The 13,072-nt window shown below is 50.1% G+C and overlaps 2 protein-coding genes across 9 annotated transcripts in view; one reads left to right on the top strand and one right to left on the bottom strand.

The window, feature by feature from the left end:
- Nucleotides 1-13,072, top strand: part of MCPH1 (microcephalin 1) — a 233,475-nt gene that overhangs the window by 140,596 nt on the left and 79,807 nt on the right. The window contains exon 12 of one of the 8 annotated variants that reach the window (XM_049095295.1): nt 4,419-4,473. The exons of 6 other annotated variants lie outside the window; for them this stretch is intronic. In XM_049095295.1, the coding sequence (XP_048951252.1) occupies nt 4,419-4,458 (40 nt within the window). In that variant the 3' untranslated portion in view covers nt 4,459-4,473. Of the gene's footprint in view, nt 1-4,418; nt 4,474-13,072 lie in introns of those variants that run through there. One more of the 8 variants, XM_025445649.3, reaches the window with a different exon arrangement.
- ANGPT2 (angiopoietin 2) overlaps nt 1-13,072 on the bottom strand; it is a 53,033-nt gene that overhangs the window by 31,269 nt on the left and 8,692 nt on the right. The gene's annotated exons all lie outside the window — the stretch shown is intronic.

The following is a 13,072-nucleotide window of genomic DNA, read 5'->3' as shown; positions in this document are numbered from 1 at the left end:
ATTTCATATGGGAAAAGGTGCCATGTTTTACATGTGTGTGGCTTTTAAAAGGGTTTTTACGGTACGTGTGTATTTACCCCAACGTTTGCTAGAGCTCTGGCTCACAACACCTTGTAGGTACTCCCGAGGCAGCAGAGCCAATAAATGCAGCAGATATTCTAAGATGATGTGTTTGCTTATATAAAGCAAGAATGGTAATAGCAGTTTGCATCTGCAAGATGGTTTTATATGAATTTCCTTGTATATGAACATATATGTCGTGTACAGGGTATATTTCTTTATATATTAAATCTGTGTTTCTTTATTCATCCATTAATACGGCAATTTCGCTTGACTGTCCTATGCCTCCACTTGGGTGTCCCCCCGACCAGGGCCTAGCCAGAGGCACGCAGGCAGCAGGACAGGCCGGGGCAGGGCGGCTGCGGGGCTCAGTGGGCCCCCACGGTGGCTACAGGGAGCCCGAGAGCCACCCCCCGCCCCCATCACCCGCAGCAAGACAGGGCGGCTCCAGTGCCCGGGGGAGGGGGCACGGCCTCGGGCATGGCCTCAGGGCACGGCCTCAGGCACGGCGTGGCTGCTCGGGTGGGCGCCCAGCCTGGGCCACCAGGCCGGGGATGCTCCGGAGCCCCGTGCCCGCCAGCCCCGGCGCCAGGGCCAGTCTGCCACGGAGGACGTTGCTCCCCTAGTGGCCCGGCCCACGGCCTCCCCGGCAGAGGGCCTGCCGTGTGTGGCGGAGGGCAGTGCCCCAGGCCGGGGGGCCCCCCCGCTGTCGCCGCCATCCCCGCGTCTCTCTCGGGCAGCAGGTGCAGCTCGGTCCCTCGGGCGCCGCCCCGCCGCTGCTCCTTCCTCCCGGCCCAGCCCGCGGCGCCCTGACCCACGGCGCTCAGACGCGCTTCTGGCCATCAGGTGAGGCCTTCGGGCAAACGGAGCGGGGGTTTCTTCTTCGGTCCAACAGTGTGCACGTGCCTCCCGACGGCAGGTGTTCGGAGAGGGACAGCGGCAGCGGGGTGTCGGGTCTGTGCACGGCAGGCGGCACCGCGAGGCGTGTGTCCCCACGGACACGCGTGCCCTCACACTGGAGACGGAAGCCCACCGAGCTCCGTGCCCCCGTTTGTGCAGCATCATAGACGGGCAGGAGCTGCGGGGGCCGAGGCCCCAGAAGTCAGAGTGTTGACTTCCCTCCTTCCGAGGGAGGCCGCAGGACCCGGGGCCCCAGGCCTAGCTCGTCCCCGGGCGGCCCACGGCCCGCCCCGCGCGCTCACCACCGCACCGAGGTACTTGTGCTCACCTAAAAACAATGTGCCACCGGGCGTGAGCAGTGTTGCTTTTTCACTTCTGTGCTGAAGTATTCAGATCCCAAAGCTCGTTTCCGTCCTTTACCTGCCCTATCCCTGCCGTCCCTTTCTGTCTTCACGGGCTTTGCTGAAATCCTGCGGAGATTTCTAGGGACACGGCAGCGTGATCGTCCTTAACACAGGGTTTTTTTGTTGTTGTTATTTCTTTTTCTCTATAACATGAAATAAATATCCCGTGTCACAATTACTATACTAGGTGGCCCGGAAAGGCAGGAAAGGGCTAAAGGAATTTAAATTATTTTTGTCTTGAAGATGCTTTCAAGGCGAGCTGGTTCTGTAGGAGGCAGGCAGGAAGCCTGTGTTGCTCCTCGCACAGGAGGGGAGGGACGGGGACTCGGGGATGCGGCGGGCTTGCTGGGGGGGGCCGGGGATTGGGCTTGAGTGGCCTGCGAGCTGGGCTCCGCACATCACCGCAGGCCTCCCGCCGGCGCTCCCGCTTCTCCTGCTGTTGCTAGCAAACCCGGAGGTGCAGACAGTTGGGGGGATACCACGGGCAGCCGCTCAAGGACATGGGACTAATCCGCAGGAGCATTTAGCCATAAGGCATTCCGCCTTCCGTGTGTGACGGGCGCCCACCCGCCGACCCGCCGTCAGCAAAATGTACTTTTGTGATATTTTCTCCGTGTGGCCGATAGCCGTCTTCTGACCTATTCACATTTTCTTGCCGGGACATCATCCTGTCCACATTACCGTGGATTAGGATTAAGGGAGGCGACATAGTCTCCTATGCTGTCCTCACTGATTTGACGTTTCTGCGAGCTGGCGTACGGATGCTCCCTTACGTGCGGTGGAGGGGAGCCGCGCGGGCGGCCTTCAGCTTCACCCGCTGACCTTGAACAAAGCCGCCCAAACCACAAACGAGAGTTGCTGCACTGATAGGAATAGCCCCGGGAAATATTTGGGCAAGTGCGGCGTTCTCATTTCCATAAAGCTGTAGCCGCAGCTTTTTTAATTCTATGATTTTATAACAGCGAAAGTTCATGTTTTTGTGAACCATTTAGGAGGGAAAGTGTACTCCCCCACCCCCCGCCTCAAGTCTAATATTAGATTACCTCTAATTTGACCTCTGGTTCCGTCTTTATTCTCACAAGTGTTTAGAGCTGTAAGCCTTTCATATTCATTCACATAACTCAGTGGCCCGTGTGCACGTAGTTTAGGAAATTGTACACTTGCCTGGGCTTTGCAGAAGCAAAGTGATGTTTTTTTTTTTCTTCTTTCTTTCTTAACTCTCATTACAGAATACAAACTGTTTGTTTAATTATGCCATGTTAATTTTTAAATCCGTAATGCATTTTGAAGCATGTTGACAGTTTATTTAAAACCTGATCAACAGTAGAATTTTTTTTTTTTCTAATCAGAAACAGTGCAGCAAAACCAAAACAAGTTTCAGTGCCCAAATTATGTGGCAAGACAGGATGGTATGGTTTGGGCAGCCCAGGGGTCTCAGCAATTGAGCATCTGTCTGCCTTCAGCCCAGGGCCTGATCCCGGGGTCCTGGGATCGAGTCCCACATCGGCTCCCTGCATGGAGCCTGCTTCTCCCTCTGCCTGTGTCTCTGCCTCTCTCTCTCTCTCTCTCTCTCTCTCTCTCATGAATAAATAAATATAGTCTTAAAAAGAAAATAGTATGGCTTCTTCTTTTTTTTTTGGACTCATTTTAACACATCTTCATTTCTTGATCTGGAATTCTATAAGAAGCATATTAAGTATGTTTCAGCGTTTACTGTTCACCTCTGAGACGTCGACAGCCAAGTGGGGCTGCCGTTCGCTTTGGAAGACGGGACACGAGCTCTAAGCACATTCCACTTCTGTCTGTGGCTTGCAGCGCGGGGAAACTGTTCCAGAAGCCACACACACAGTGCTCTGGGGATGGCTGTAGTTGGACTCCACGAGAACAGAGCCTCAGCTGGGAACTGCAAATAGTGATTATGACTTGGGACAAATCAGTGAGCTTCTAATTATGCCCCCCCGACCTGAAATGAGCGAGTATCCTCCTACAAAATACATGTTGTATCAGACTTCTCTTTACAAAATACTAGCTTCTGATTCATTTTTAGAGGGAGTTCATTTCAAGCTTTTGTTTCAGGGGCATGCCATTCATGTAACTGGGGGAGTCATTTGCTCTCCAATGGTTGAGTAACAACAGACAGGCAAAAATGGGCCATAAAATGAAGATGCCGCTGCTTCATATGGAATTTAAGTGCATACTATTCTAATTTCTGTAGGATTACCAACTTATCCTAAAGTAACATTTGCGTAAAATTTCAGTCTAAGAAGGAATCCATTTAAATGCAGACGCAGACATGGCATATAGAGTTATACGTTGCACTAAAGTAACCTTTCTTACATACTTACTTGCTATATATAAAATCTGTTGGTCTGTCCAACTCAGGAGGACTTGAGATACGTTTTGTGGCTGATTATATGGTACCAGGTTGGAACAGCTAAATGACATTCTTTAATGAACTTTCCACTAGTCGCTTTCTCACAATAGAATGATTATTTTGACTTGCAAATGTTGATCCTGGGGACTGATTTGAAGTGCTCATGCACTGCAATTCAATTTTTTGAAAATAACGTAACAGGTTACTGCTAAAATTAAATGACATCACAGGCATCATGCAGCAAAAGAAGCCACACACAAAAGAATGCTTTCTGCATGATCCCATTTATATCATGTTCGAGAATAGACCAAACTTATCAATGGTGACCGAAGTCAGGATGATGATTTCTGGGTGGGAGATGTTGGGAGTGGGGGTGCTGGAGGTGGTGCAAGCAAGGTTATTAAGTGGGAAGGAGCAAGAGGGACATTTCTGGGCTGCTGGAAACATTTTATATCTTAATCTCAGAGCTGGTTGCACATGTAAATTCATATTTTAAAAGTTCATGAGGCTGTCGATTTAAGAATACTATACTCTATACACTTCCTGTGTTTTAGACCTCAATAAAGAGGTTTTTGGGTTTTTTTCTAGGAAAGGATATTAAAAATGAAATGTTTGACAAATTTTGCTGTAACACCATGACCCCAGCTGCTATGAGTGATTTTATTTACCTCTGTCTGCAGCTTTCATCTGTTTGTTCCTAAATACCGCCTCAAGAAATGAACTTTGAAGAAGTGATTTCACAGCAACTGCAGAGAGCTATAGATTAAACTGTTCCAGCTGCCCAAAGAGGGTTAAAAGTATTCAGTTAGGTAAATTAGTGATTTCACATTCCGAAACTCAATTCTTTCCGGATCAAGCATAAAAGGCATTTGCTCTTGGAAGACCAAGAAAGAATTCATGCAGTTCCCATTAGTCTAAAAATAAATAATAAATAAATAAATGTCTGAGTCATGGGTTGTATTTTGTTGGAGTTCAGTGGCTTCAAGTGTAGGAAGAAAATGATCTATTCTCTGAATACTTGTGCTACCCCTAGCCCATTGGAATGAAAACAAAATGACTCTGAGAAAAGTGAAATCCATGAATTATTCCATTGAATTTATTCATATTTTGAGTTATTCCAATTCAAGTAGTTCTTGCATGAGCAACCTGATTAAAAACAAAACAAAACAAAAACAAACAAACAAAAAAACCACCTAAATAAAGTGGCTTTGTTTGTATTGGATCAAAGCGGGGAAAAGGTTGTGATTTTTGAAGCTATTGTGGAGTTGTCATTCCAGCACAGATAGTGAGACCCAAAACCACCCCAGGGTGTGAATCCCAGCTCAACTACACACTACCCACCCGGTCAACTTTTTTTAGCCTCAGATTTCTCATTGGTAAAACAGGCATTTAATGCTCACTGAGCTATGTTAGCATAACGATTGGATGGAAGTAATTAGCATGGTTCCCAAACGGTTTGCCAAGGTACCCTGGGCCCCTGCAGCGAACCCAGAGGAGCAGTGGGACGCAGTTTTATGTTCAAGGGAAGCCCCACCATACTTAACACCTGCCAACCACTAGAAGAATTAGTATCTCAACGTAGCTCACAGTTTCAGCGCTATTAGATTATGCTGCTGTGCAAAGCTGGGTTTTGGGTGGTTACTGCTGCAAAAGGCAACTACTACGTGACACTCGGCACGGAATTCGAAATGAGGGTGGCAGTGTCCAAGTTGATTCCAAAGTTTGAGGTGCTGAGCAATGCCTAGCTGGCAAATATAGCCCACCGGTAAATAACTGGTATCACTTACATCTCTAGAACATCTTTATTGACTCCTGCATTTGGTAGGGTGTGCACTCAATCTACTCCCTCTCCTTCCTTCCCTCGGTCCCCATCATGTCTTTAACTGCAATCTCTGTGATTTGAAATGTTGATTGGAACCTCAGTAAATCAAAAAGAACTGCATATTATGTGAGACCTTCCTTAAGACAGGTACTTGAATATTCCTAACTTCCGAAACCATTAAGGGAAACAGCCCCGTTTCTTGCAAGCTAGTTGTTGGGCACCGCGTCCCCTTTCAGGCTGACAACGCTTTAAGTGTAGCGTGCTACGGAGGAACGTTCCTAGAGCCACATGCACGGTCGCCTCTGGCTGATGGCAGTTCGCGCGGGCAGCGGGAGGACAGGACGTGTGCCAGTTTTACAAAAGTAAGGTGGTCCACTTCTGCATGTAATTTGTAGTTTGCATGTTTGCCGTCCTCACTTGTTCAACGTCGAGCGCATTTTATAATGTATAGAAAAGCCAAATTTCCTTGAACACCAAAGCAATTTGGGAAGTAACTTTTCAGTGTGATTCTCCAAATGCTTGCGGTAAAAGTATGAAGGGACTTGAATCATTTTCCCATAATTAGTTTCAGTTCTGGAGGTCTGCCCCTTCTCCCTAACCCTACTGCCTTGCATGCATGCCGATTCCAATGGAAGCTAGTGGAAAATTCCTATCCCCTTTCACTCCACCGCCACGAGTTATAAAAAGCATGTCATTCAGAATTGACTTTTTCTTCTGCATGCTTTATTTTTTACTCACAACTTAAAGGGGGAAAAAAAAAAGTCCTTTCAGGAGATATTTCTCTTTCAATGGGGTGAGGGGCCCAGCATCACTGTGAGCCGCCATGGACTGGCTGACTCACTTCACATCACCGTTAGGGGTCAGATGCTGACATCACCAAGTGCTGTTCCAGGGGCCTACACCTGATGGAGACACCACCTCCTCCTCCTCCTCAGAGCTGCAGGGACTCTCGTTCGCACTAATCACTCACTCATGACTTCAGTGGGAACAGCAGCTCACATGCAAGTGGGAATGAGGGGTGAGGGGAGAGGCAGGAAGTGGGAATGAGGGTGGGAGGAGAGGCAGGAAGTGGGAATGAGGGTGGGAGGAGAGGCAGGAAGTGGGGATGAGGGTGGGGGAAAGGCAGGAAGTGGGAATGAGGGTGGGGGAGAGGCAGGAAGTGGGAATGAGGGTGGGAGGAGGGGCAGGAAGTGGGAATGAGGGTGGGAGGAGGGCAGGAAGTGGGAATGAGGGTGGGAGGAGAAGCAGGAAGTGGGAATGAGGGTGGGGGAGAGGCAGGAAGTGGGATGAGGGTGGGGGAGAGGCAGGAAGTGGGAATGAGGGTGGGAGGAGGGGCAGGAAGTGGGAATGAGGGTGGGAGGAGGGGCAGGAAGTGGGAATGAGGGTGGGAGGAGAAGCAGGAAGTGGGAATGAGGGTGGGAGGAGGGGCAGGAAGTGGGGATGAGGGTGGGGGAGAGGCAGGAAGTGGGAATGAGGGTGGGGAGGAGAGGCAGGAAGTGGGGATGAGGGTGGGGGAGGGGCAGGAAGTGGGAATGAGGGTGGGGGAGAGGCAGGAAGTGGGAATGAGGGTGGGGGAGAGGCAGGAAGTGGGAATGAGGGTGGGAGGAGAGGCAGGAAGTGGGAATGAGGGTGGGGGAGAGGCAGGAAGTGGGAATGAGGGTGGGAGGACAAGTAGGAAGTGGGAATGAGGGTGGGGGGAGAGGCAGGAAGCGGGAATGAGGGTAGGAGGACAAGTAGGAAGTGGGGATGAGGGTGGGGGGAGAGGCAGGAAGCGGGAATGAGGGTGGGAGGACAAGTAGGAAGTGGGGATGAGGGTGGGGAGGACAAGTAGGAAGTGGGAATGAGGGTGGGAGGACAAGTAGGAAGTGGGGATGAGGGTGGGGAGGACAAGTAGGAAGTGGGAATGAGGGTGGGGGGAGAGGCAGGAAGCGGGAATGAGGGTGGGAGGACAAGTAGGAAGTGGGGATGAGGGTGGGGGGGAGAGGCAGGAAGCGGGAATGAGGGTGGGAGGACAAGTAGGAAGTGGGGATGAGGGTGGGGAGGACAAGTAGGAAGTGGGAATGAGGGTGGGAGGACAAGTAGGAAGTGGGGATGAGGGTGGGGAGGACAAGTAGGAAGTGGGAATGAGGGTGGGAGGACAAGTAGGAAGTGGGGATGAGGGTGGGGGGAGAGGCAGGAAGCGGGAATGAGGGTGGGAGGACAAGTAGGAAGTGGGGATGAGGGTGGGGGGAGAGGCAGGAAGCGGGAATGAGGGTGGGAGGACAAGTAGGAAGTGGGGATGAGGGTGGGGAGGACAAGTAGGAAGTGGGAATGAGGGTGGGAGGACAAGTAGGAAGTGGGGATGAGGGTGGGGAGGACAAGTAGGAAGTGGGAATGAGGGTGGGAGGACAAGTAGGAAGTGGGAATGAGGGTGGGAGGACAAGTAGGAAGTGGGGATGAGGGTGGGAGGACAAGTAGGAAGTGGGAATGAGGGTGGGGGGAGAGGCAGGAAGCGGGAATGAGGGTGGGAGGACAAGTAGGAAGTGGGGATGAGGGTGGGGAGGACAAGTAGGAAGTGGGAATGAGGGTGGGAGGACAAGTAGGAAGTGGGGATGAGGGTGGAGGAGAGGCAGGAAGCGGGACTGAGGGTGGGAGGACAAGTAGGAAGTGGGGATGAGGGTGGGGAGAGGCAGGAAGCGGGAATGAGGGTGGGAGGACAAGTAGGAAGTGGGAATGAGGGTGGGGGGAGAGGCAGGAAGCGGGAATGAGGGTGGGAGGACAAGTAGGAAGTGGGGATGAGGGTAGGAGGACAAGTAGGAAGTGGGGATGAGGGTGGAGGAGAGGCAGGAAGCGGGACTGAGGGTGGGAGGACAAGTAGGAAGTGGGGATGAGGGTGGGGAGAGGCAGGAAGCGGGACTGAGGGTGGGGGGCCATGTGGGAAGCGGCACTGAGGGTGGGGGGCACACAGGAATAAAGGCGCCGCAGCGAGGTTTTCCGGTTGTCAGGGTCTGTTTGTTTCAACCAAGTGTGAGTCATCTCGCCCTCGCTTTGGGACCAGGCACTGCGGTCGCGCTGTGATGTGGCCTTGACTCCTGTGAGCAGCTGAGTGTATCAGAGGTAGTGAGTTCTTGGAAGCTCCCCTGGGCCGGGGGAGTCTGGCTTCAGGCTGCCGTGGCCTTCATGCCAGCTTAAGCTTTGTGGCTTCGCATCTTTGTTGAGGTCCCTCGGCAGAAGGACCTACCCTGGAGATTTGGCTGCTCTGTGGGATTCAGATGATGAGCGGTTGGTTCCAGTGGAATCTTGGCCTCTGCTGCAGTGGCTCTGGGAGTCCTTTGGCCAAAGGAGGTCAGAGTGAGAACTTGATGGCCCAGGATGCCTATCTTGCATCGCAGCGTTCTTCAGGTGTGTGCAGACCTCTTCCTCGACCCTTACACCATCAGTTCCCCGGAGCACGGACGCTTTGGGGAGAAAGTTCATGCCACCCTAGGAAATTTACTGAAAATCTCGGGGATGTGAATCCTCTTACTAAACCTTAAGCCCAGTGGCCGCGAGCTTTCCTCTGGCCCACGTCTGAAAAGCAGCTCTCGGGTCTCCATGGCTGGACGTCTTCGCGGTCCCGCAACTGCCCAGGAAGCAGGGTCAGGCCAGGCCCCACGATAGAGGAGCTGGGCTATGGCACGGGGAGTGCACCTTATGGGTTTTCACAGGGGTGACTTAAACCAAACAGACTGAAGCATAATGCTGTCACAGAGAGATTGGATCCCAAGGACAAACCGTGGTGCTCCCAGACGCAGGCTCTCGTCTGTAAAGTTGCGTGTGGAAGCCCCTCTCTCCGATGCGGCTAGAAAATTGAGGTGTTGTCAGGGAGGAGGTGAAGACCGGGAAGGCCAGAGAAAGTGGTGGATGGCTACCGGACAGACCCTTTGTTTTATCCCCACTCTGTCTTCTTGTTAACCTCCGATGACGGAGGCCACCAAGTACACGTCAAAGAAGAGCCCCCACCCCGGCACACGCGGCGTAGATTTCGTTAGCAGGCAGATTGGTCTTGGAAGTCAAGTCAAGGCGCCTTTCAGTCGGGCCAACCGCAGAGGTTCCCGAGACACAGTACAGGAAAAATAGTACACGGCCGTGTCCAATTAAGGAGTGTTGACGTTCACAAAAGGACACAAATATCCACCTATAACCGTACAGTGAGCACACAAATTGTGTCACACCTAAAATGAAACACTACACAGTAGTGGGGAGGGCCAGATTTTAGTACAACAGCAAGGACGGATCAGAGAAGTAATCAACCAGACCAAAAAAAAAGAATATGTATGGTATTGCCCCAATTATATGAAATCTAAAAGTTAGTGCAATTAGCCTGCAGGGACAGAGGGCAGAAGGGTGGCAGCCTTGGGAGGAAGAGGGAAAGTAGCGCCCCTTCCCGGTGGGGGGCATGGTCTCCGACCCCCCAGCGGAAGCCTCAAGGCACAGATTGCACCAAACCCTATATGCTCCGCGTCTTGCCCTGTACACACACACGACAAAGTTGGACTCTACACGCGGCACAGTGAGATGTCGACAACAACCGATGGTACAGTAGGACAGTTCTCACGATACGCTCCGTGGAAGTTATGCGAATGTGCTCCCTCCCGCTCTCTCTTCCAAAATCCCTTGTGTCTGGGCTCCCTGTCCTTGTGCTGACGCGGGGTGGTCCAGAGCCTACGTGGTGGGAGGAAGTGAGGCAAGTAGCACAGGCATCGTGACCGAGTGCCAGGCTAATCCTGACCTTCTGAGGACAGGTCAACAGGAGAAGCGTGTGCTTCCAGACCATGGCTCAGTGTGGGCCATGCCGCGGGGTAGGCGAGTCCATCTGCGTGTTGGGCCGCCGTGTGCGCGCGCCCGTGGACTCAGGTCCTGCTCTTTAAGGCTTATTTCGCCCACCCCTTATTCCCACGGGGCTGTCCGTGGAAGACTGGCATGGTAGGCTGAGCACCTGTACCTGCCTGCTCACGGATCCCTTCCTACGTGGGACACATAGCCAAGTACGGGCCATTGTCTCCAGACTTCTCTGGCTGAGTTTCGTGATGCTGAGGGTGGCTGCTACCATGTGCACTTACACAACGTCATACGGACGTTTTTAAATCCTTTGGGTTTTACCATTTATGCTAGTGTAGGTTCCAGGCCTGGGAGTGGAAAAAAAAAAAAAAAAAAAGCAAAGCTTGGGAGGCGTTGGAACACTGCCGTTGATCAAAGGGCTTAGAAAGGAGACATACTGCTGACAGCCTAGCGTCTCCATAGCCTGGCATCTCCGCCTTCCTCCGGGGGTGGCATGGAAATCCGAATATCCACCCAAACTGGTCTTCTCTCTGTATCCCCGTTCCCCGTGTTTGCTCTTATCGTGCTGTGGGCCTGCTTTGCTTTGGGTGTGACTGTCGTGCGTAGGGTCGAACGGCAGGTGTCAGGGGGACACCTTGAAGCCTGCCACTCTCCTGACCCGCACAGGAAGATGTGCGCACCTTTATTTAAATCCTTGGAGAATGTGTGTTATTCTAAGAAGCTCAGAAATAAACGTGATTGTGCCTTTGTCAGCTGGGCACCATGTGATGCCACTCAGAGCGTGAGATTCTTCCGTAAAGGAGACAGAGAGTTTCTACCTTAAGTGGGCTTGTCACTGCAACCTAAGCGTGACGTGTGCCAGCTGCTGTCGCAATGACGATCGACAGCAGCGACCAACTCCATGGCACCGCCAAAGGGAAAAAAGTGCCTTAGTCCGTTCTGACCCGTATTGACTGCTGTCACATGAATGCTCTCCTTTTGGCAGGAGCTCTGTAGGCTTTTTCAACAAACAAGTGGAAAATGCTGGCATCACAATCATGAGCCAACAGCCCCCTCGTTTTTGAAGAGGTGAGCGAGGGTGCTAGGCTGTCTCCGCGGCCGCTGTGGCCGACCTCTTAGGTCAACCAACTTAGGGGTGTGAGTCTCTTAAAACTGAGATGGACACAGAAAGGGTCCCAGCTCAAGGAGAGAGCATTGTGTATTCAACAAATGTTTTCCCTAGGTCTTTCTCCTCCACAGACCACTTATTTGAATGGTAATGGCATTTTGGAAGGAATAACAGTAAAGGGAGGCGACTTTCTTCACGCTAACACTGTGTGTTGAGGCTGTACAACCTTCATGGCTTGGGGCCGACTAATCATGTGGTAATAAGTAGGTTCTGTGTATTAAACATTGTCCAATTAGAGGAGAAAGCACATATGGATTTACTGTTGTAACCCAGAAGGGGACCATATTTGAAAATATGGACAATTAATCACACATCACAAAATGACCAATGTTTATTTGAGGGAATGATGTTCTGATTAATCTTGATTCTTTAACATGTCACCTAATTATCCCAGCCATTGGTGTTTTTAAGAGCATTTTACTGTTAGAGTTAGGTTAAAACCAATTATGGTTAGGAATTCCTGTTAGTAACACTTCAGTTAAGTTTAAATCTGGATAAGTTTTAAAATTTTCTTAGTGAATTTAACAATCTGTTTCTTAGTAACTAAAAATAATAAGGAATTTCATATACATGCACCAAAGGTTAAGCATACATAATTAGCTTGTGGTCAGAATTTGATTATTTCATGTTATTCAGCAAAATATCTTCGGTCTAGCAGCATTTTTGCACCAGAATTTCTCATTAAGAAGACCAGTTTGCTTAGGGAAGTTTTAAGCTACATCTGTATGTAATAATTTTCCAAGATTCCAGAGACTAGATAGTAGTTAATAAAACTCAAAGGAATATTCCAATTATCTTCAGACTAATGTTTATAATTATCAAGCAGACAACCAAGAATTGATAGTATCTGTTGATTCCACAAATCTAATGGCAGAGAAAACGCTTACAGGAGCCCAGAGGAAATGATACCTCTTAGGAATTTTGAATCTTTTTTTTTTTTTTTCTTTTTTTTTTACCCGGACATGTGGGTTGACGAGTTAACTCCAGAATGGCCACTCAGAAGGCAGTTTGAGGACTGTCCTTCCGTATTAAGTTCCTGCCTTCTATAAAAACAGACGGACAGGAGGGCAGCATTGCTTATAACTTAATTGGAAGCTGAAATGATTAAAAAAATACATTAACAGTAAAGTTTGACTGTTTAATGGGCCCCACAGCTTTATCTGTGAGCATGACGGAGCAACATAGACAGGAGGTGTGGGAGGAGATGCCGTGGGCAATCTCAGAGCACCGTGTTTCTAGAGAGATGCTCAGCCATGTGATATAAAGATAATTTCCGTATGCACTTGCGATGGTCCTTTTCCGTGTTGAAAGGAAATTCATTATCTTACAGAGCAAAGGTGCGCTTTGAGGTGTACAACTCAAAGGTATAAGGTCAGATCATTCGCCCTGATAAGAACAAGTGGAATTATGATCTTCAATGTGAGATATGGTACAGATCTCGTTAAGTGTTTCTGGTATTGTTATTAAAATTAATTGTAATTATAAACCCTGCAGTAGTGTAGCATCTAAGAATTTCCAACTCACTTTTGCACATTCATCCCCTT

Source organism: Canis lupus, chromosome 16, assembly GCF_003254725.2.
Source record: "Canis lupus dingo isolate Sandy chromosome 16, ASM325472v2, whole genome shotgun sequence".
In the NCBI taxonomy this organism is placed as follows: Eukaryota; Metazoa; Chordata; class Mammalia; order Carnivora; family Canidae; genus Canis; species Canis lupus.
The sequence above is the reverse complement of the archived record's forward strand: the minus strand, read 5'-3'. Positions and strand labels throughout refer to the sequence as shown.